Source organism: Diabrotica undecimpunctata, chromosome 5 (assembly GCF_040954645.1).
Source record: "Diabrotica undecimpunctata isolate CICGRU chromosome 5, icDiaUnde3, whole genome shotgun sequence".
Taxonomy (NCBI): Eukaryota; Metazoa; Arthropoda; class Insecta; order Coleoptera; family Chrysomelidae; genus Diabrotica; species Diabrotica undecimpunctata.
Genome location: NC_092807.1, coordinates 25,809,864 through 25,833,874, shown reverse-complemented (window position 1 = coordinate 25,833,874; position 24,011 = coordinate 25,809,864). Strand labels below are relative to the sequence as shown.

Below are 24,011 nucleotides of genomic sequence, written 5' to 3'. Positions count from 1 at the left end.
CAAAATACCTACCAATAGGTACCGAAATACGAGTATTGGTCGTAATGGTAGTTCTGCCTTATGTACTTTGGGTAAACCGTAAAGTTTTGGACATCTTGACGACTTTTCTCGTGGAATGAGCTGAATCTGTTGTTCTTTCTTGATGTTTGACGCTTGTATTTTGGCTTTCGTTGTTTTCTCCAGATACGTTCCAGCTGACAAGGGCAACGCTACTGCCATAATGAACATTGAAGACTACGACACAAAAATAATGAACATTCTAAACGATAGTGAGAACGCTTAATAGTGAGCTTTGATGTAATCTCATTATTCACCAATGTCCCAGTAGAAGAATCATTAGAGATTATACGTAGAAAATATCCAATACCACAGGATACAATAAACTTGACGAGGTATTGCTTAAACAATACCTATTTCATCTACAAGGACCAGAGGTCCTTGTAGATGAAATAGGTATCGTCCAAGTCGAAGGAGTACCGATGGGTTCACCACTATCACCCGTAATAGCCAACTTTTTTATGCAAGATATGCAAAATGGTGCCCTTGTTTATATCGAAGAAAACCGAGGACTATCATGGAGACATATGGTTCAAAAACATTCTCCAGCGTGTTAATAGTAACTTGATTATCCTTATAGTTCACGAGATAAACTCAAAAATTAATAGCAACCTTATTTTTAAGGTGCCAGCCTCGGTACACCCTAGAATATTGGAACTTAACTTGACTAAAAAAATGCACCCGAAAAATGCAAGACGTGATATTCTATTTCTTGTAATATATACAACTAAGACAAAAACTGTTGTCAAACACTCCCAACAGATTTTCCGACTTTTGCAAATACCCCCAAAGAAACACGAGTAGCTCAAATTTTAACCAATAACGTTTTAATTACATAAACGTACAAAAGTTAGTATGTAAATGTCACTAAACGTCAAGTTATTTGTCATACCATAATATTATATATTTGTTATATTTGTAAAAGAAAAACCGTCGCTATTTTTCAGATTCAATTTAGAAATAAAAAAAATGTTAATTCCGGATCAAAAATATGCATAATACAAAACCTAAAGTTACAGGTACAGTTTTTTAAATTTGTTTTTTGGAAGGCTAATACTTATTTTACCTTTTAGTTAATGACGATTATATTGATTTAAGAAATTTTGATGAAAGTCATGCAAGAAACAGAGGAAATTCGTAAGTTTTTAACGTAAATCTTCTATTTTCTACTATGTATGTATGAGTGATCCATAACCCATTCTGTACTGTGTCCTTAATTGTATTTCTTAATATTTGTATGTCCTAGTTTTTATATTTTCGTACTTAGTTATTTTTTTTTTTCAATAGTCAATCTACGTTTCTAAAGCTTATATTACTATAACTCTTTTCACTGTTCATAAAACCGTATATTTATACTTCAGAACATCGATTTACTTTTTACCAATCTATACAAAGTAGCAAAAGTTTCATAATATTTCGTTCTATATATTTATTTGATTTGTATATATTTTTTGTCGGTTTTACCGAGAGATAATTATTTCAAGTCTTTATATAGGTATTATAGTAATAGTTGTCTTAAAGTTTTGTTTTCATATTGTAATGATTTTTCTACAAATTGATTCAGGAAAAGTCTTCTTCTTCTTTTTCTGGCTCTACAACTCTAAGTGAGTCTTGGCATCATTTACTATTTTCCTCCCCTCTTGCCGGTTTTGAGCAACAATCTCCCATTGTTGCATCCCCATCTTACGTAGATCACTCGTTACTGCATCCTTTCATCCTTTTCTTGGGCGGCTAACTGACCTGCCATCAGGCCTTTTTCAGTATTTCGTAATTAGTAATCTTTCATTATTCGCTCTTAGTACATTTCTTGTCCATCTTATACGATTTGCCTTGATGTATCGTAGTATGTTTTCGTCTTCCTAGAGAGTGCTCGCAGTTCTTGGTTAGGTATTTGTTTTTACTCTCCTATTATCTCGACTCTACAAGACCCAAAAGTCGTCTCGAGAATCTTCCATTCTAAGACTAATAATTTTGTTGTTTCACGCTGGTTCAGTGTTTAAGTCTCACTTTCATACGTTATTGTTGAGCGAATTATAGTTCTATTTTCTTAAGGTGTCCTTTCCATTACTGAAGGTTGGCTATAACTACAGCAAATTGCTCTCTATCTTGAGCTGTTCCTAGTATAGAATGTGTCTCTATGCCTGTCCAGTCTGTTACATTTTTCAGCCGGGATTTTTCTTCTTCCTGGACCTCTTCTTTCTTCCACTTTCCCTTCCATTATCAGTCGTACGAAGTTGTATTTTTCTCCTCTGTAAATATGTCCTAGATAACTCGTTTTTCTGGTTTCGAAAAACCCACATTTCAAAGGCTTCTACACGTCTCATACTTGTGATTCCGAGAGTCCATGTTTCCACTCCGTATAGCAATATGGTATAAATGAATGTTTTTACAAATTGGTATCGGATATCCAACGATAAGGCAGAGTTTATTAGGATTTTTTTCATTCTTTGAAAAGCGGACCTACCATACTCCATACGGACACGTATTTCAACGTTCATCGTTTGTTATCCAGCAACCAAAATCCGGAATTTTTTGTACGGATTCTATCTGTTTGTTGTAGATACGAATATTAATGTCGGAATTTGGTGCACGTGTAACGGCCATTACTTTTGTTTTATTTGTGTTTGTATTCAGCCCCAAGCTATCTCCTTCTCTAGTTATGGCATTTAAAAGTCGTTGCAAACCCTCAGCACTGTCCGCAATAATGATGGTATCGTCTGCGTATACTAAATTGTTTACATATTCTCCGTTGATTTTTATTCCTTTTTCAATATTTTCGAGGGCATTTTGGAAGATCTTTTCGGAATATATATTAAACAATAGTGGAGAAAGTACACAGCCCTGGTGAACTCCTCTTTTTATTGACATTTCTGCTGTTATACGATTGTCTATTTTAATCTACGCCACTTGATCCCAATATAGATTTTTAATAAGGGCCACCGTGTTATAGTCTATACTATGTTGTGTAAGGTTTCTATGAATTCTGTGTGTTTTACTCGATCAAACGAGTAAAACACACAGAACACACACAGAAATAACAAATATTACAATGTAATAATTACATTGTAATATTTGTCATTTCTTTCTCTAATTCATCCATATTTCTATTCTAGCATGTCCCGTAAATCTCCAAACAGAAAAAATAAATCATCAATTAAGTCTCTGTATTTAAAGGACGAACATTTGCAGAAGGATAAGGAGTAAGATATTCAAATACATTTTAAAATATTTGAATACAGACGAAAGTTCTGATCATTTTAGGTTAATAAATCATGGTCTAAAGAACTTGGTGACGACATACAATAAAACCAAGACCCGTTTGGAAAAAAATAACCAGCCGCGAAGAATACCATGTTTAAATAAAAAGTTACCAAGCGAGATTAGATATACAAGGTAAAGGTTTTTTACCTTTTAGTTAAAGCGATTTTGACCTTATTAGTCCAGTAGAATTATAAAAAAACTATTAAAAGTTTAAGATAATTTGTAGACAGGTTTACCTATTCCTAGACAAGGCGAAAAGCTCGGGTTCGTTCGGAAAAATATTCCCATGAGATTTTTTTGCATATTTACTTTCATAAGATACCTCAAAATAAGGTTCAAGAGATCACCTCAAATTTTAAGAATTTTTTTTAAACAAATTGTAAGAATAAATTATTTTGGCACGGACAATTTTTATTTAATTTTTTGGTCCATTCTAAACAAAAGAGACTATTCTAGATTCATTCTAGAATAGATGCATCGGAGATGGGCTATTGGGCTATTTCGTTACCATCTATGTATATTTATATTTATATATATATATATATATATATATATATATATATATATATATATATATATATTTATATATATATATATATACAGGGTGGTGAATCGTCAAACGGGCCATAGGAAACTCAATGGGAAATTCTAAATTGTTGAATTTCTGCTGTCCTAATTGTTTTACACAAAAGTCAAGAAAAATTATTTGTAGAGGACTGAAATATGTATCGAACACTTTGCAAGAATATAACACATTTTTCAGTAAAATAATTAGGGAAGTAGGAATTCAACAATTTAGAATTTCCCATAGAGTTTCCTATGGATCGTTTTTTCAGTTTACCACCCGGTATAATTATATATATATATATATATATATATATATATATATATATATATATATATATATATATATACACTTCTCCAAGAAATTAACTATTTATTATTATTAACTTAATTATTATTTTATATTATTAACTATTAAATAAAAATTTACTAATTCTATAAATATACTAATTTCCAAGTGTTCACAAATTTTATTCGACTACTGTTTAATTGTTGATTATTGTTAATTGTGTTTATTATGGAGCGTCAATCACGTAATTTAACCCGAGATAAATGTGCCCAAGTAGTGATACTGTCGGAAGAAGGTTGGAGTTACCGAAGAATTGGTTGTCAGTTTAATGTGTCCCACACATCCGTCTCACGGGTATTAGAAAGATTCCTCGAAACAGGGGATCATACTCGCAGACCAGGGCAAGGACGAAAGCGGGTAACTACTCCTATTCAAGATCAATTTTTAAGAATTTCTGCTCTTCGACAACGTTTTGTAACACATCGAAGTCTACAAATTCAGCTTCGAGACGTACATGCCTTACAAATTGGTACTGAAACTGTTCGCCAGCGACTTAGGGAATACAACTTAACACCTAGGATTGCCGCCCAAGGTCCTCTATTAACTGCAGAGCATCGAAGGGGGAGACTACATTTTGCCAGAGAACACGTTAATTGGTTAGAGGCTGACTGGGAACGAGTGCTATTTACTTATGAATCCCGATTTCGTTTGTAGAATAACGACAGACGTGTGCGTGTGTTGCGACGACCCAACGAACGATATGCTCAGTGTAACTTCTCACACCACATTTTTTGGTGGCGGATCCGTTATGGTGTGGGGTGGTATTCCTTTGACCGCACATACGGACCTAGTGGTCATACAAAATGGAACTGTTACAGCTGAAAGGTACATATTGGAGTTTCTGGAGCAACATGTATTACCATTCGCTTCTTATATCGGTGAAAATTTCTTACTATTGCAAGATAAGGCCAGACCTCACGATTCACAGATCGTCAGAAATTATCTAGAAGAGGTAGAAATTAATACCATGGAATGGCCAGCACATAGTCCGGATTTAAATCCGATTGAAAATCTCTGGAATATCCTTGGTAGGCGATTGAGAGCAACACGGATCCAACCAAACAACTTACAGGAAGTGGGAGAGAGGCTGATCCAGATTTGGAGAGAACTAGACCAATATGAAATACGGCAATTAATATTAAGTATGGACCAACGATGTGAGACTGTTATATGTAGTAGAGGTGAAAAACACTCGTTATTAAGACCTTTTTCATATTTTAGTTTACTTTTCCTATCACTATTTTTTTTAGAATTTTCCGCTTTATTTTTTTTTTCTCCTGTACTTCAACATTTTCTGATGATTAGACAAATTGTTATAGTTACTAATAAAATGTAGAATAAATCTGCTGAAGTTTTATTTTTTATTCTTTGCCTGTTTACAAATAAAATTGATTTATTGAAGTGGTGCGTTAATTTCTTGGAGAAGTATATATTATTCTGTGTAGAACTCTTAGACTATTGTTAATATTTCATCTCTGTTTGTAGTTTGTTCTCCAGCTCTGTATCTTAGTTTGTTTTTTATTTAAAAATTTCTATTTTTCCTCTTGCAGGCTTCTTCTTAAAACTTTCATGTCCTTGTTTTGCTCTATTGCTTGTTTGCTTTGTAGTTTCTTATGTCTTTTCTCATGGCCTTTGTGATCGTCTTATATATTTTATTTAGCGCTTTTTTGCTTATACTGTTTTTCGTAAGTTGACTTAGTTTATCATCCTTTTTGTTTCTTGGACAATATTTGAGCCCGTTGCATTGTGTTGACTATTTGTTTGTTTAATATATTGATGTTTGTTGTTGTTGTTTTGTCCATTTCTTTGGTTGTTTCTTATTTATCATTTTGAGTCTTTCTTTTTCGGACGATATTGTTATTTTCGCTCTTAATAACCTATGATCACTGCGTGTACTAAACTGGTTTAAGTTTTAAATAATTATTATTTAAAATCCACAAGGAAAATAATTCCTGCAGCTGGCTGTATACCACGTATAACAAAAAGAGGTTAGCCCAAAAAGGGCAACATTAAAAGCACGAACGTTTTCGGAACAACTGTTCCATCATCAGGTTAAAATACCTAAAATAAGTATAAACCATTTAATTACAGCAAACGTGGTTTAAAATTTTGACTAAGGTTAAAAAACAAAATGGTTATACTTACAGGTTACCATGCCTGAGACACCAAAATATTTGGGTAAAAACCCTTTAAAATGTAATGTGTTACCAAAGATTGTACATGATGTTAATAATATTATATGATGTTTAATATTTTAATTAAATTTTACTTCAGGTAACATACACCCATGCTTAAGTGAGTTCCAGTGTCCGGAGAGTAAACCTCTTCAAACTGACTTCAGCTGGTAACTGATTGATAAGAAGATACCCATGAACGGTGACAAAAACAAAATGTCAATGTACCATGAAACAATATTAGTTAAACATAGTATTACTACAGCCAAAAGATTAAAAAACTTTGATGATGTTAAAATGATAACAGCAATCCAGGTGTTGGGATTTAAAAAATTTTTCTATAATTATTTAATATTGGATATAAAAGATGTAAATTACTGGTGTTGTTGAAGGACATGTTTAAGAGAATGACGTGTGCATTAGGCAGCTTATGTTACTCTTTATCGTATGGAGTGTGGTCTAAAAAGTGTAATTTGTGACGAATTAGCTTAAATATATGGAAATGTCCTTTTATGTTGCTTACATCTAGGACAAGGAAAAAAATAAATAGTATATATTTGTAGCTAATGTAAGACTTCGTATTTAAATGTAATAGTTTAATACTGCTCGTATCGTAAAAATTTTTTAATATAAGTGAGTCCAATAGATTGAGAAATGGGATTAAAAATCTTCCGGCTGAAGGAATTAGAGTTATAATATATGTGATTAAATTTAAAAAATTGAAAAGGCTGAGATCCTCAGAGACTTGGCAGGAATAAAAGTAAATGAAATGACTAAAGAATAAAGGAGAGTGGGATAAAGGAAAATAAATGAGTTAATCAACAAAATTAGAGATGAAAGAAGTCCTTCATGCTTAAAGCATCTAGCACCCTGAACAAAATATATTTTGATTATATTAAATTCGGTACATAAAAGCCTGAAATTTTATTTGTGAGTATGATGTACTAAGTTGTTGACTAAGAGAGGGGAGCAATGGTTGACTAAGGGTTTTGGCAAAGTGGGAGAAAGTGAATTCTGATGAATTGCTGGATTGTGTTTAAATGGTTACTGAGTTTAGAACTAATGAGTGGATGGTAGATATATGAAATGACAGAGAAATAGGAAAAGAAATAAGAATGGACAGGAATATGATGTAAACGTGGAGATTGTAAAATAATGAAATAGTGAGGTATAATAGATATGATGTTAACAATAGGGGGCTGAAAAAATTCTTTTGGAGGGAGTGTTGTGACAGTAGTGTAGAAAGAATGGTTGTTTTAAAAGCAACAATTGTTGAGAAGGATTAAGGTGTTGACGTTTGTAGAGGGAGGTCAGATAAAGAAGATGCGGTAAATTTGAGAAGTGTGGGTTATGAGAAGAGTTGTCGGTGTAAGGGTTGAAAGTCACGGTTGAAAGATACATGGCGATTAACGCAGTTGGGGCTTCTTTGTTTTTCTTTGACTATTTCCAAGTCTTCATATAGATCTAATTTTAGAAAATTTTTTTGGGGTATATTATGTAACAAAGAGACGTCTTCTGGTATGTTGAGGGTATGTTTATGTTGTGCAAGATGTTGTGAGAAGGTGGAAGTGTTCTCTTTTTTAGTGTGTTCTAAGGAACGGGAAGTTAGTGATCTACAGGTTCTACCTATATATGTAGCATCACAATCAGAGCACTGTAATTTGTAAACACCACTACGATCCATGTAGTTGATGCAATCTTTTGAATTGGTTAAACATTGTCCTAGATTGTTCAGGACTTTAAAAGAAATGTGGGTATTCTCAACAGATCTTTTTAGGATATATCTGATATCTCCAGAAAGACGTTCTTGAAGGTAAGGTAAAGAAGCATAATGAGGTTTAATGGTCAAGTCTCTGGGGAACGCAGCCTCTCTCAATAGTTTGAGTTGTCTCTTATTAATAAGTTTGTTAATGAGGTTGGGGTCATACCCATTGTTGGATGCTATTTGCTTTAGAATATTGAGTTCTGTTTGGTAGTTGAATTGTGATAGTGGGATTGTTTCTAGGCGGTGAATATAACTATGGATCTATCTTTTTTTTTTTTTTTTTTTTTTTTTAATTATTATTTGTATGGAAATAGTCGATTTCGTTCCTTGTGTTTTCATCAAGGCTTTCCTATATCCATATTCTGTAGTTTTTCTTTTTTAAAAAGCTATTCATTTGATAGAGATTGTTTTACAAAAGTAAAGTTAACAGTTTTATGCCTTTATCATTTGTCTTTGCTTCCAAAATTTCTCAATATTATTTCAGAGGTGTCTTTCTTAGTATCTATTTTGCCTGTTAAATCGCCACCAATTATTAAGAAGTACCAGGACTTCCAGTAGGAACGTCCACTTGAACGATCTGTAGGATATATCTTGCGCTTGATGGAAGTGTGATAAGACTCTCTCCCTTTTTTCTTACCTTAATGATAACCCACAATATCCCAATTCACAACTTACAGATTTTTTGTATCTGGTTTTCTCCATATTCTTGTTGGGTAGGATGGGGAGGGAAAGAAGGCGTAGATCGAAATTGTCTAGGTCGTGACATGGTTCCCCGGGGAGAATTTAGTTAGGAGCAAAACCATGAGCTCACGAGAGCATATAATTGCTGCTGCTATTTGTGCTTAAAACAAAAAATGCCAAACCTGTATTTCCATCTGTTTTTAGCCACTTTCATAAAGAACAATTATTGACTGATATCTGTGCCTTGTGAGGCACATCACAGCTGTCTTTTCTGGTAAAACACTAAAATCCATATCGTCAAATCGTATTATGGGTGACATAAATACATAAATTGTCCGCGTTTTGAATAATTTGTGTATCATCGCTAATCAAATCATGCAAGTCCGCAGTGTACAAGTTAAACAAAAGGAGGCATCAAATATAACCTTGTGGAAGCTCGTTGTAAAGTATTCTTGGACCATGTAAAACGTTATGATGATCTCGCAAAAATATTTTTCTAGTGGCAAACAAATTTAAAACATTCATGGAGACTTTTATATTGATACCAAACACCACCATTTTTGAATATCATCATTATCATTATCATCACGCTTTAGGTCGTCAGTCCATCTAGTTGGTGGGCATCCTCTGCTCCGTATTGCTTCTTGCCTTAGTCTCCACTCTAAAATACGTTTTGTACATCGATCAAATTCCATTTTAACGACGCGATTTTTTTGATAGCGTCTGTTGTTTTTGTTCTACGACGTATTTCTTCGTTTGGGATTTGGGTTGGTCTCTCAGAGAGACACCCAATATCTGGTGCTCCATAGCCATCTGAGTCACGCGAATCTTATTAACTACCTTTTTTGTGAGTGTTGTGTGAATACATGGTTATCTCTGCCCAACTGAATTTTATGTCCTATGTACTTATACGATGTAGTCTGCACAATATCCCTTCCATCAACAGCAATATTTCAATTTAGCACCAGATTAGTCATTATCTGTGTCTTGTTCATATTAATCTTAAGTCCGACCTCCAAGGAAGCGTGATATAATTTTTCAAACATTATTATTGCATCATCCATACGATCGGGCATAAGGCAATCATCTCATCTGCAAATGATGTCATCTACAAATCTCAAATGACTGAGCCTTTCTCCATTTATGTTAATGCCATGCTCGTTTAGATGTGCCTTCTTACAAGTATGTTCTAAAAGTGTCGTGAATAGCTTTGAAGAGAACGTGTCTCCTTGCCCTACTCCTCGCTGTATACAGAATTTATTTGTTTCTTGTTCAGATAGTCTTACACTAGCTGTGACATTTTGGTAGATATATTTCATTATGTTAATATAGCGATGGTCTATTCGGCATTCTGTCAATGACTTTAACATTTTCTGATGGCTTATGTTATCGAATGCTTTCTTGTAGTCGACAAATATCAGTGCTAATGGTTTGTTGTATTCTGCAGACTTCTCTATCAGGTTTTTTATCACTAGATCGTTAGTGCTGTATCCCGATATAAATCCAGCTTGTTCTTTAGGCTGATAGAAGTCTAGCTTAGCGTCCAGTCTTTCTTTGATAATTTTTGTGGAAGCAAACTGATAGGACGGTAGTTTTTTAAATCTGTTACGTCTCCTTGCTTGTGTAATAAAGTAATGACTGCATTATACCATTGAGAAGGAGTTTTCCCTTAGTAAATGCATTCGGTGAAAAGCTTGGTCTTGGAATTTTTGAATATAGCATTTCCAAATCTACCACATCATAAGCTCCTTTAAGGTCCACAAAAAGATAGACGCACAGTTGATAGAGACAATTGTGCGTCTGTTGCTAAATAGAAGATTGTATCTAAATATTATAGTTATACCTCTATGAAATTAATACTGATTTTTTGTTAAAATTTTTAAGTCTAAATTTTATAAGCTTTTCAAAAGTTTTTGTAATACAGGATAATAATAAAATAGGTCGGTAGGACGAGGGTAAGTTGGGTTATTTCGTAGGTTTTACTAGAAGATACACTATTATATTTTTAAAACTATGAGTACTTTTGTTTCAACTACCAATCATTAAAAGTACGAAAGAAAAAGTTTTTCATTTACAGGATATTTGTTTATTATCGTATAAGTGAACAAGGCAAGTCCAGGTGGGGCATGTTTTGTTTTTTTTTTAAACTAATCCTAAATCCGAGAAGCTAAAAATTTTTGAACGAGTGTCGGTGGAATAAATTGATTAATGTTATCGTTAAAAATTGAACTCGAAGTTGATGAAAGAGCCAATTTATCAAGAACTTTTTGAAGAAGGTTTTTGTCTACTTGTGGTTTTCTTTTTTGATTATGGTTATTGCAAATAGATCTTCCAGTATTCCATATAGTCAAAGGAGTGTTTTTGTTTAATTTATTCAAAAATGTTTTTCAACTTAAATTTGTAAATAAACATAAAAAAACATTGTACATTTTATTGACTATAGTCATTCTTATACTCCTGTATTTTTGTACTCTTATTCATTGTAATGTATTCCAAAATCATTACCTTAACTGCTTCATTTTTGACTTTTTTTATTACTCTTTTTAATTTGCAACAGATTTGCCATTAAATATATTTGCAGCAGCTCTAACACTATCATTACGAATGAAAATAGTGTACATTATTTCGATAAAAAAACTATAACGCTACAAAAATTAATGAAGCACTTGTTAAAATTTTTTCAGTTAATTTTTTTTTTATTTCACATATTTAAGAATTACTTTCTCGCGAACTCGTCATTATGTTTTTTTATAATCTAATTATCATATAATGGTTATATTACTTTGTCTTAAGACTAGACATATATAATTGCTTATAAAAAGTGAAATTATGTTGCAACTTAAGCCCGAGCATGGGATTCAAAGTTTTGGGAATTTTCGAAAAAAGTTCCCATTATTTATATTTCCTAGCAATTGTACATTGCCATACAATAAAATAATATTATAAAAATAAAAAAACAATTAATTAAGCATACAGTTTTGGTAAAAAAATAACGATTTGTTATAGTTTATATATATATATATATATATATATATATATATATATATATATATATATATATATATATATATATAATATGGAAAAAAACCTCGTTTATTTTCAAATCGAGGCATCAATTTAAACCCTTTCTTGATTCTTTATCACTAATGACAGATGCTTAGTCGTGTTGTATTCAGTCTTACTGACAGAGTAATATCAAAAATCAATAATTTCAGTACAAATCCAAAACAAACCCAAACTATACCTAGCAATAATAATAGTAATGTCACTAACTCAAAAAAATACTATATATCCTTACCATACATTAATGGATTCTCTGAAGAAATGTCGAAATGACAAAATATAGCATTATTGTTGAACATAAATCGTCAAAAATCCAGAAAATATTTTTCAACATTTAAACCCAATATTACGAAAGATCGTCAGTCACATGTTGTTTATAAAATAAATTGTAAAGACTGCAACTTAACATATATTGGGCAAATACACCAATATCTATATAGAAGGGTTGTTGCACACAAGTATAGTGTACAAACTGACAAATTAATCACTACAGCCTTAGCTAAGCATTCTCTAGAAAATATATATTCTTTTGAATTTTGAAACAGACATCGCAAGTGACCATCTCGTAATCGGTACCATTAAAATCAAGATGGCAAAAAACAAAATCATGCGAAACACCAGCAGACCAACATACAACCTAGACAAACTAAAAACGGCTCCAGGACGACACATGTTTAGGGAGAAACTCTAACTCAAAACAAGAGAACGTGAAGTAAATAGCTGGGAAGATTTGGCAGATGTTTTGACAGAAATAGCTGAAGATAAACTGGGTAAAAAAGAGAAACATAGAAAAGAATGGATGTCAGATAAAACTTAGAATCTTATCATATAGGAAAGAAAACAGCAAAAGAAAGTTATTTTGCAAGCAAGAACTGTAAAAGAAAGAGCGAATCGACAACAAGAATATGAAACAATAAATAAAGTAGTTAAAAGAAATGCAAGAAGATACAAAAGAAGGTGGGCTGAAGAACTGGCAAAACAAGCTGAAACAGCTGCACGACACAACAGAACTAGAGAGCTATACCAAATTAGTAGACGACTAACAAAAAATGGGCCTAACTTTTCAAACATTGTAAGATCCTAGACAGGCGAATTACTTACTACAATAAATGACCAAGTAAAGAGATGGAAAGAGCATTTTCAGGAGATGCTAGGCACGCCAAGGGAAAACGCAGATGAAATTGTCGAAAACCCACAGAATATAGACTTGTGTATGTCTTGCGAGGCCCCTTCCAAAATGGAGATAATAACAGCTATCACATTCCTAAGAAACAACAAATCTCCGGAAATCGATAAAATTGCTGCCGAAATACTTAAAACTGATCCGCATCTAACTGCTGAACTTTTGCTCCCCATAATCCGGGAGGTGTGAGAAACCGCTGGAAAAGGGGCAACATTATTAAGCTCCCAAAAATGGGCAACCTCACACTGTCCAAAAATTGGAGAGGAATAACCTCGCTTTCCGCAATAAATAAAATCTTCACGACCATCATACTTAAAAGTTTAACAAACAAGATTGAATTTCCAGCTGGTCAAGCAGGTATTAGACCAGAATCCTCCTGCACATACCACATTAATACTGTGAGGGTAATATTGGAACAATCGGTTGAATGGAACACACCCCTATACGTGGTTTTTATTACTTCGAGCGTGCCTTTGACAGCTTATTTCATGCTGCTTTATGGAAAATTTTAGAGCTAAGAAACATCCCGCATAAAATAATTTCCATTATAAAGTCACTGTACACTAAAGCGAAATGCAGCGTGACACACAATGAAATCAACAACGACGAATTTGACTTACTGTAGTCGGACAGGGATGTGTGCTTTCTCCGTTTCTTTTTAACATATCAATAGACTATGTTCTCTACAAACTAGACTCCGACACAAGAGGGATATAATGGACGTTAACCACAAGCCCAAGCGATCTGGAATACGCCGACGATTTCTGCCTGTTAGGACAAAGGTTCCAAGATGTGGCTGATCAATTGGAAACACTTTACACTGAAGTCAATAAAGTAGGTTTGAAAATCAATATTAGTAAAACCAAATCCATGAGAGTAAATTCAAGAAACAACACGATATTTATTATCAACAACATGCAGATTAAAAAATGTGGAAAACATGAGGTACAGTGGACGATATTCGTATAAGGATACGAAAAGCTCAACAAGCGTTCAGCGTGCTCAACTCTGTTTGGAGATCTAACGAGTATACTACAAGGACAAAGATTCGTATATTCCAGACAAATGTCATGTCTGATGTTCTACTCTACGGATGTGAAATCTGGAAAGTGACAAAAACCCTTACAGATAAACTGCAGGTCTTTAATTGTCTACGACAAATTGTTTGCATTTTCTGGCCTAACATCATCAGTAGGTAAGATCTACTACATTTGACCGAACAAAAAAGGGTAGAACATCAAATAAAGTCCAGAAAGTGGGGTTGGATTTGACACACACTCAAAAAAAAAATAATTCCAGTATTAAAAAGATTGCCCTAGAGTGAAATCCACAAGGAAGAAGAAAAAGAGGTCGCCCAGTACAAACTTGGAGAAGATCCATCATAGACGAGATAACAGATCAGGGAAAGTCTTGGAATGAGGAGGCCTTAGCGCAAAATAGAACTCGATGGCGTGTTTTCACTGAAGCTCTATGGTCCACGTAGGAGTTCAAGAACCTTATATATATATATATATATATATATATATATATATATACATACGTTGAATTTTTTGTATATGTAGTGTATTGGAAGAAGAACATAACTACAACAAAAGATATATATTGGAGATAAGTTCAGGGTGCGGTATTAGTGCGACGTAGTCTATTTACTAGTTTGTCGTAAGCAATAGGAAAAAAATAATTCAGATTAAAGTTGCAGCAAAGATAGGACCCTACTTTAAAAATATTTTCAAATATACAGGGCCACCCATTTTTTTATTTTTTTATTTTTATTTTTTAGTTGCTTAGAAAAACCGACAGATGACCAGCATAGTTTCAAGTCAAAATCTGATACTTCGCTTAATCGGGATAAAATACCAATACGAAATGTATCATCCAGTGCTCCTATCTCTTTAAGGTAAATACTAAATATTAATTAAATTATTTCAAATTACATCAAACAGAACAGACAAAACCAATTTATCCAATTACTGATATCGTCGTATCATTTTGAAACCAACCGAGTAAATTTCTCTTCGTATTTTGGTCTCTCTCTCGGGCCTGCGTAGCGCAAGCGGTAGGATTCTTGCCTCGCATGCCGGTGGTCCGGAGTTCGAATCCTACCGCCGGCAAGAACAACTAGACATTTTTAAAAATGTCTATAGGCCCCAGGTCGACTCAGCCTAAATAAAATGAGTACCTTGGGTAAAACCAGGGGTAATAATAGGCGGTTGAAGCGTAGCACTGGCCATGTTACCTTCCTTGTATACCGTAGGCCCTAGATATAGCAGACTACCCTGCTATACTCCCAAAGCCGCGAGCGGTATAAAACGGGAGACTATTATTATATTTTGGTCTCACAAGCATCATCTTAATCATCATCTTGGTGCTACAGCCCTTAGAGGGCCTCGACCTTCGCAAGCTTTCTACGCCATTCTATCCTGTCCCTCGCTTGCATTGGTCTCACAAGCACTCAGTCAATTATTAGTACTCTAGGCATAGAGTTTTATATAAAATAGACTGAGCAAGTCGGCGGTATCTAACCAAAAAAAAAGATAGTCCCTTCACTTTGCATGATATAACGCACAGTCTATGACTCTAGGTACTAGTGTAATTCGTTCCGTAATCTTGCTGGTAATTGCTCGTATGTCAAAGCAATTTTCCTTATTGAAATTAACTGAAATGTCATTAATCTGTTCCAGTCCCCAAAAAAACACGTTGTTAGTTGTTTTTGTTGTGTTTTTAAATAAGAAAAATGTACATATTTGAAAGAAGCAATATTTATTTATAAGTAATAAAAAATACATACATATTCTGTAAAACATAAGAAAAAGTGAATTGCTTACAGAAGCGCTTCATTTTCGTCATTGGTCTTCGCTTTTTCGTCACACTTTGCTCATTTTCATCTGCACATTGTTAAAAAAAACTGTCCAATGAGGTTTGTTTCTTCCTCCCTTTTAGAATATTGCGGAAATGTGTTAGGCAAGCCTTGTTGAACAACACCGATACACGACCAGTTGTTACTTTTTCGGGGTGATTATATATATATATATATATATATATATATATATATATATATATATATATATATATATATATATATATGTATATATATGTATATATATATGTATGTATTGTAACGTAAATTGAACCTAGATGGGAAGAATGGATGACCATAAGTTGAGTACTACTGTGGGTAATAAAAATTAACCCAAGAAAAAGTTTTGTATTGGAATTAAAAGATAAATAAAAAATTCTAAATCCAAGTACGTTTACTATGTAAACCGAAACTCAAGTGTTTTGAAGGACACAACGGCGAGCTTTGGGTCGTGGGTATACAGATGGCTTATTAGAACCAAGAGATACTGAAGACAGAAAGAATAAAGAAAATTAATGATAACAACTGAAAGAAAATGGACAAAAATTGAACCAAATAAAAAGGAAAAAAGGGAGCCATCGTGTCTTTTCTATGAGGGACAAGGAAAACTCTTAAAACCAAAGTATATAATAACAAGAAACGGTAATACTTACTTTACATGTTTGTTCAGCAAACCTGTAAGCAATTATTTATATGTGGTCCAAGAAAAAAGAAGATTGTTAGAGAAAAAAATGTATGTAAACGGGATAAACTGGAAATGAATGGTACTGGGGCAAACCCCAGTACCTGTCGAAAAATTCCAGATCCGCTTAATATCTTCATAATCTCAAGCAGGAATGAATTCAAAAATTCGTCTCTGCGATGATTGGTCGCGATTGGTCGCACTTAGAGGAATCTAGCAGTAGGCATTTGGTAAATGTAAATACACTTAAAGTATCTTTTCTCGTTTGAAATTCTATAATACAAAACGTTTTATAGGAACTTGTAGCATATAGATGTTTATGACATATAGAGTGAAAAGAAAATGCTACAATATAATTATATTACAAGTTAATTAGACTCACTAAAGCCACAATGGATGAAACTCAGTCATGTGTACGAATACAAAACCACCGGACAGACTTTTTCAAAATTTCACACGGACTAAAGCAGGGAGATGGGCTTTCCCCAACTTTTTTTAACCTGGCACTGGGATGAGCGGTTAAGCAAATGCAAAACGGGACAAGGAAACTTAATGACCAACCGAACGGTTCAACTGGCCGCTTATGCCGATGATATTAATATTATGAGTAGAACATCAACAAGAGCACAGAAAACATACGCAGAGTTAAAAATGCAAACAAAAAGGCTAGGTCTGGAAATAACACAGAAAAAACAAAAATAATGATTCAGACGAGAAAAAATATAGTCTCACAAAACATTACACATGAAGATGACATTGGAACGGTTGGAAAGTTTACATACCTGGGAGTAGAAATATATATCGACGGATCAGAAGATGGAGAAATACGGAAAAGAATAATGCAGGCAAACAGAGCTTATTTTGCCCTCTCCCATATATTTCGGTCAAAAAATGTTCAACGAAATACAAAGATGAGAATCTATAAAACCTTAATTCGACCAATAGCATGCTATGGCAATGAAGCATGGGTCCTGAAAGAAACATTCAAAAGCAGACTCGCCACATTCGAAAAGAAAGTACTGAGGAGAATACTAGGACCTATAAAGGAAAACAGAATCTTCAGAAGTCGATACAAAAACGAACTTTATCAACTTTATAAGGTAGCACCACTGTCAGACTTTATTAGAATACAAAGATTGCAATGGGACGGACATGTGATAAGAACGGGAGAGGATAGGCTACCAAAAAGAGTACTGAATGCTAGAATGCAGGAATAGAGACCGACTGGAAAGCCAAGAAAGCGCCAAGAAAGACACAGCAAATAACGACGCACAAGCCCTTTTAGGAGTCCGTGAATGGAGAAGATGAGCCACAGACAAGCAATGGTGGAGGCAAAAAATAAAGGAGGCCAAGGCTCAATTTGGGCTGTAGCGCTGTACAAGAAGAAGTAGAAGATTTTCTTTTCACTATATATTTTTTGCCAATTTATTTTCTTCCCTATAAAATATTTCCTACGACTTTATTAAATAGCTTGTTGGTATTTTCATAATTTATTTATTTTCAATTAACTTTAGCAAAAACATAACATATTCAAATGCAGAAAAAGTAGAGCCATTCAGAAATAAATTTACTATGACGGGAAATGAAGATCTGAACGATAAAATAAGAGTTCTGACACCAAGTAAGCGTAAGCCGAAACCCCATAGCAGATCTAAATCAAGAGATTGTGATATTAGAGAGTTAAGTATAAATATACAAAATATTTTTTTATTTAAATTAATAAATTTAATGACTTTAATTGCTAATTACTTTAAAACTTTTAATGAGGTTATTAATTATACTTAATAATTAATTTTTTGTTGATAATTTCCAATTCTTGACGTTAACCGAATATCTGAAATATTATCATTTATTTACTAAAAATCTACAACACCACTATACTACAATGTAGGTGTAAAATAATATGTCTTCGTTATTTTTTGTAATAAAACTCTGGGCTGGGCTCTCTTGTTGAGTGGTTTCGACTAGCTCTCTTAAGTGATAGCTCACTTTTATCTTAATGTAAAAAGCACAATGGGGAAATCAGACGAGACATATGAGTTCCTTCTATTATCAGTTGGCCCACCTATAGAATTTTTACTATTTTTTTTTTTAATGGAAAATGAACTATGCTTGAAATTAACAAAAACGCAAAAAAAACACGAGCAAATGAAAACATTGCAATGGTTGACTAAAAAAAGATACAGTCTTGTTGTTCATTTTAGTGGTCAGTGTTGCCACCTCTAGCTCTAATACAAGCTTCACTCCGACGGGGAATGCTTCTAATCAAATCATCAACTTGTTCTTGAGGTAAGTTTGCCCATTCTTCTAGAGCGGCTTAGTGAGCTGATCCGCATTACCTGGATTATCCCTTCGAGCTCTAATCCTTATTTTAATGAGGTTCCACACATGCTCAATGGTATTAATATCAGGTGAGCAGGCAGACCAGCTCAGAACAGTGACATCTTCAGTTTCCAGAAAGTCTGTGGCAACTCTGCTGGTATGTGGAGGGGCATTATCGTGCATGAAAGAAAAATATTTCCCACTGCATCTCGAAACAGCCTAACTATGGTTTCTAGTACCAAATCGACATACCGACGACTCGTTAAACTTTGCCGTAAGGGACGCAAAGGTGTTTTTTCTCCCATCATAATGCCTCCCCAAAACATTACAGGGAGTTTCCTGAAGACTGGCTAGAGTCAACTTTTGTTGCCATACCGAAAAAACCAAAAGCAAAGTCTTGTGATCAACATCGGATGATAAGTCTAATTAACCACATTTCGAAGGCATACACCAAGGTTATTTACAACAGAATAAGCAAAAAATGCGAGGATAACATTGGAGATTCGCAGTTTGGGTTTCGGAATTCTCTTGGGACAAGAGAAGCACTTTTAAGTCAACAGGTACTCATCCAGCGCTGCAGAGATATGAACAAAGACGTGTACATATGCTTTATAGACTACGCAAAAGCATTCGATAACGTAAAGCACGAAAAGATAATTGAAGTTCTCCATAAGATCGGAGTCGACTACAGAGACATTCGAACAATAGCGAGTCTCTATTGGGGTCAAACAGCTAAAGTGAAAGTAGGATCTACATTGACCAATAAAATCGAGATCAAGAAAGGGGTACGACAGGGCTGTATCTTGTCTCCTATTCTCTTTAATATATACTCAGAAGAAGTATTTAAGTCAGCGCTGGAGGAAAGCACAGAAGGCATAAAGATAAATGGAGAAATAATTAAGAACATAAGGTATGCTGATGACACTGTGATTCTAGCAAGTAGCATGGAGGAACTGAGTTGCCTAATGAGTAAGATATAAAAAACAAGTGCACAATACGGACTCAGACTAAATATCACAAAAACCAAATGGATGTTAGTAAGCAAAACCCAACAACCACCACAGCAACTGAGACAATGAAAGAATTGAACACGTGGATTCGTACATCTACTTGGAAACAACAGTTAACTCAAATTGGGATCAAGCGAAGGAAATACGTATAAGAGTAGAAAACGCAAGAGCATCGTTCACTAGCATGAAGCAAATTTTCACCTCTAATAGCCTCACCCTACCTCTCAAAATTCGACTTCTGAAATGTTATGTATTCCCGGTTTTGTTATATGGAATGGAGGCGTGGACAATGACCGCAACATTGATAAAAAACTAGAGGCCTTCGAAATGTGGGATTACCGACGTATATTACGTATATCCTGGACTGAGCACGTGACCAACGAAGAGGTACTACGCCGGATAGGTAAAGAAAAAGAGAGAAGTAGGAATAAGTATAAAGAAAATAAAGTTGGAATACTTGGGTCACGTTATGAGACATAATAAATATAGAGTACTACAGCTGATCGTTCAAGGGAAAATAGACAGCAGAAGGGGTCCAGGGAGGAGAAGACACTCGTGGCTCCAAAACTTGCGGCAATGGTTCGAATTGTCATCTGCTGAACTATTCAGATCTGCCGTAAACAAAGTCAGAATAGCCATGTTGATTGCCAACGTTCGGAACGGACAAGGCACATGAAGAAGAAGAAACCATTACAGTTCCTCCTTTATATTTTGGAACGGGTCTGGCAGTTTGCAGTCTAGCTTGTCTGTCTCGACCTCATAAAACCCAAATTCGACGGTCATCTGAACTCAGACCAATTCTGGTTTCATCTGAAAAAGAACATTTTGCCAATCTTTATTTGTCCAGTTCTGGTGTTCCAGACACCAATTCAGCCGATCAATTTTGTTCTGTCTGGATAACTCGGGAACCCTCAACTGCCTCCTGCTTAATAAATTTTGGAAACGAAGTCTCTTTCGTACTGTTTCAACTGAAATGTCAATACCTGTAGTCTGCAAAAGTTGCCTTTGGAGCTCCGGATAAGAAGAGGTTGAATTTCGTCTAGCTATTTGATCTAAAAACCGGTCTTATGGATCACTAGTTCCTCTACGACGACTTTCTCTAAGCCTATTCTTGAGTGTACCCAATTCTAAAAATCTTGCATATGTTTTTGAAACAACGCTCTGCGAGATGTAACGTAGCTGAAATTTGCCTTTGTGACATTCCCTGCTCAAGAAGAGCAACAATTCTTCCCCTCGTGAACATCTGACAAACCTACGTAGAGCATATTACCTTTTGAACACAAACTTAACTTTACTCTGACGTCTCGGTTTTACAACTTGACACAAATAATAAAATGTTTCAATGCGTACTTGATCAAATTTTATCAATTATGAATCGTATTTCCAACAAAAACCTTTATCTCTTATCTGCAAAAAAGTTGTCATACATTTCTTATTATTAGTAAGAAATACTGGGTGATTTCATGTAAGTTTGGTTGTGTGTATATTCTGCATGTTTTTATAAGTTCCCATCCCTGGCACTTATGTCAACATGCGTTGATTTTTTCATAATTAAGTTAAATCCAGAGGTAGCTATGGAAAAATAACATCAAAACAATAATATTGTCAGTTAATGTCAAATGTATTTTGTAGTATGATAAAGCTTTTTGTCGTTTGTGGATTGTACAATGGGTCGAGGTAAAGTTATTTTAAGTTATATAGATAGTTATATAGATGAGAATTTATTTTTTATTAATAATTTTTTAATTCTGGAAAATCCAATTCGGAAATCGCGAAAATGTTGCAATTGACACTCTTTAGTGTAAGAAATATAGTCAAAAGATACAAAACTACAGGTTTGGTCGTCACAAAACCTAGAAACGTGTCTAGATCAACATGTGATTGTCACCGAGAGGCCCACGAATTAGGATTTGGTACTTACAAAGTAAGTTTTATGTTGAAAAAATTAATACGAATTGTTTTTAATAAATTACATTTTATTTTAGGTTAAGGAAAAGCCACTTTTAACATTACAACAAAATAAAAATAAACTAAGATGGTCAACAAAGCATAAAGACTAGACTCAGTCGCAATGAGATTTAGTACAATGGAGTGATGAGTCCAGATTTGAAGTGTGTGTTGGAGACAGTAGGAGTCGAGTCATTCGTAGGAAAAATGAAGCATTCTATTCGACTGTCTGAAGAGGAAAGTCAAATTTCCTGCATCTGTCATGATCTGGGGCAGAATGTCGTCTAAAAGTGTGGAAAAGTTACATTTTATCGATGCGATTGTAAACACTGACAAATTTTTGAATATTGTATTAGAAAAACAGAGAGGTAAAGAAAAGAGTAACAAATGAAAAGAACGAACGATGGGAACAAGCATGCACAGAGATAGAAAGAGATATCGGAGGAACGAGAAATTCAGAATCATGGCGAATATTAAAAGCACTTCAACGAAATAAGACAGAGAAAACCCAGATCGGCAAAATTAGTGAAAACGAGTGGCAAGAATACTACGTAGAACTACTTACAGAAAACCGTCCCCAATTTCAGGAAGAGAATATAGAACATGCAGGAAATGGGGCATACGACCAGATAGAAATAAGCCTGGCAGAAGTTAAGAGAGCAATCAAGACATTGAAGAACAAAAAAGCCAAAGGACCCGGAGGAATAGCAAACGAACTAATTAAAAACGGAACGGAAAAGTTATTCCGCATGCTACATAGAATGTTCGAAAGAGGACTAAATGGAGAAGAAATACCTGCGGAATGGACACAAGCATACATCACATCCATACATAAGAAAGGAAACAGGAAAAAATGTGAAAACTATAGAGGAATTAGTATAATATCGTCGGTAGGTAGACTTTACGGGAAAATTATTAAGGAAAAACTAGAAACTGAAATAATAGGAAAAATTGGAGAAGACCAAGCAGGGTTCACAGTAGGAAAATCATGCCTAGATCATACGTACACATTAGAACAACTGATAGAGGAGAAAATGGCAAAAGGTAGACCGGTCCATCTGGCCTTTGTTGATCTAAAGAAAGCATATGACTCAATACCTAGAGTCAAATTATGGGAAGCAATGAATGATCTCGGAATCCGACAAACACTAATAAAAGCAGTTAAAGCACTATACAAAGAAAACAAAGTAGCTAATAAATGTGGAAATAAAGCCTACAATCCATTTAAGACGACAAAAGGACTTCTACAAGGCTGTGCTACGTCCCCTACTCTGTTTAAAATATTCTTGGAAAAGACACTCAAACCATGGAGGAGAAAGTGCGAAGGAATGGGCATACCAGTAAGAGACGAATACCTATACACCTTAAGTTTTACCGACAATCAAGTAGTCATCGCACAAGGTGAAGAAGATCTCAGCTTTATGCTCAGAAAACTAGAAGAAGAATATAAAAACAACGGAATGGAAATAAACTTGGAGAAAACCGAATACCTAACAACAGAAAACAAGGATATGAGAAACCTAGAGATAGAAGAGGGAAGACAAATAAATGGAACAGATAAATTCAAGTATTTAGGAACCATAATATCGAACCAGGGAACAACAGAAGAAGATATAAACAACAGACTGAGACAAACAAGAAACTGTATAAGACAACTAAACTCAGTGTTGTGGGATAAGAACATTACGATAAAGACAAAAAAGAGAATATATAATACCCTGACAAGAAGTATCCTGACATATGGATCCGAAAACTGGACAATAAACAAGAGAAATAGAGGTAGAATAAGAGCAGTAGAAATGGAGTTCCTGAGGAGAAGCTGTAGACTTACAAAAAGAGACAGAATTGAAAACGCAGAGATTAAGCGGAGAATGGGAGTGCAATCAGACATAATCGACTATATAGAGGAGTAGAGACTATCCTGGTACGACCACGTCAGAAGAGCGGACAGAGGACGCTGGATAAACAAAATCACAGAATGGAGCCCGATTGGAAGAAGAAAGAGAGGAAGACCCCGAAGGTCATTCAGAGATGAAATCGACGAGGCTATGGAGAAAAGAACCCTGCGAGATGGAGACTGGAATGACAGGGAAAAT

General features: G+C 34.5%; 1 protein-coding gene across 2 annotated transcripts in view; it reads left to right on the top strand.

The window, feature by feature from the left end:
• Window positions 1–919: 919 nt before the first annotated feature.
• LOC140441203 (uncharacterized) overlaps window positions 920–24,011 on the top strand; it is a 61,164-nt gene continuing 38,072 nt past the window's right edge. Inside the window, exons 1-6 of one of the 2 annotated variants that reach the window (XM_072531776.1) lie at window positions 920–1,076; window positions 1,131–1,194; window positions 3,171–3,257; window positions 3,319–3,450; window positions 14,878–14,994; window positions 18,151–18,315. In XM_072531776.1, coding sequence (XP_072387877.1) covers window positions 1,049–1,076; window positions 1,131–1,194; window positions 3,171–3,257; window positions 3,319–3,450; window positions 14,878–14,994; window positions 18,151–18,315 — 593 coding nt within the window. In that variant the 5' untranslated portion in view covers window positions 920–1,048. The remainder of the gene's footprint in view (window positions 1,077–1,130; window positions 1,195–3,170; window positions 3,258–3,318; window positions 3,451–14,877; window positions 14,995–18,150; window positions 18,316–24,011) is intronic. The other variant, XM_072531777.1, reaches the window with a different exon arrangement.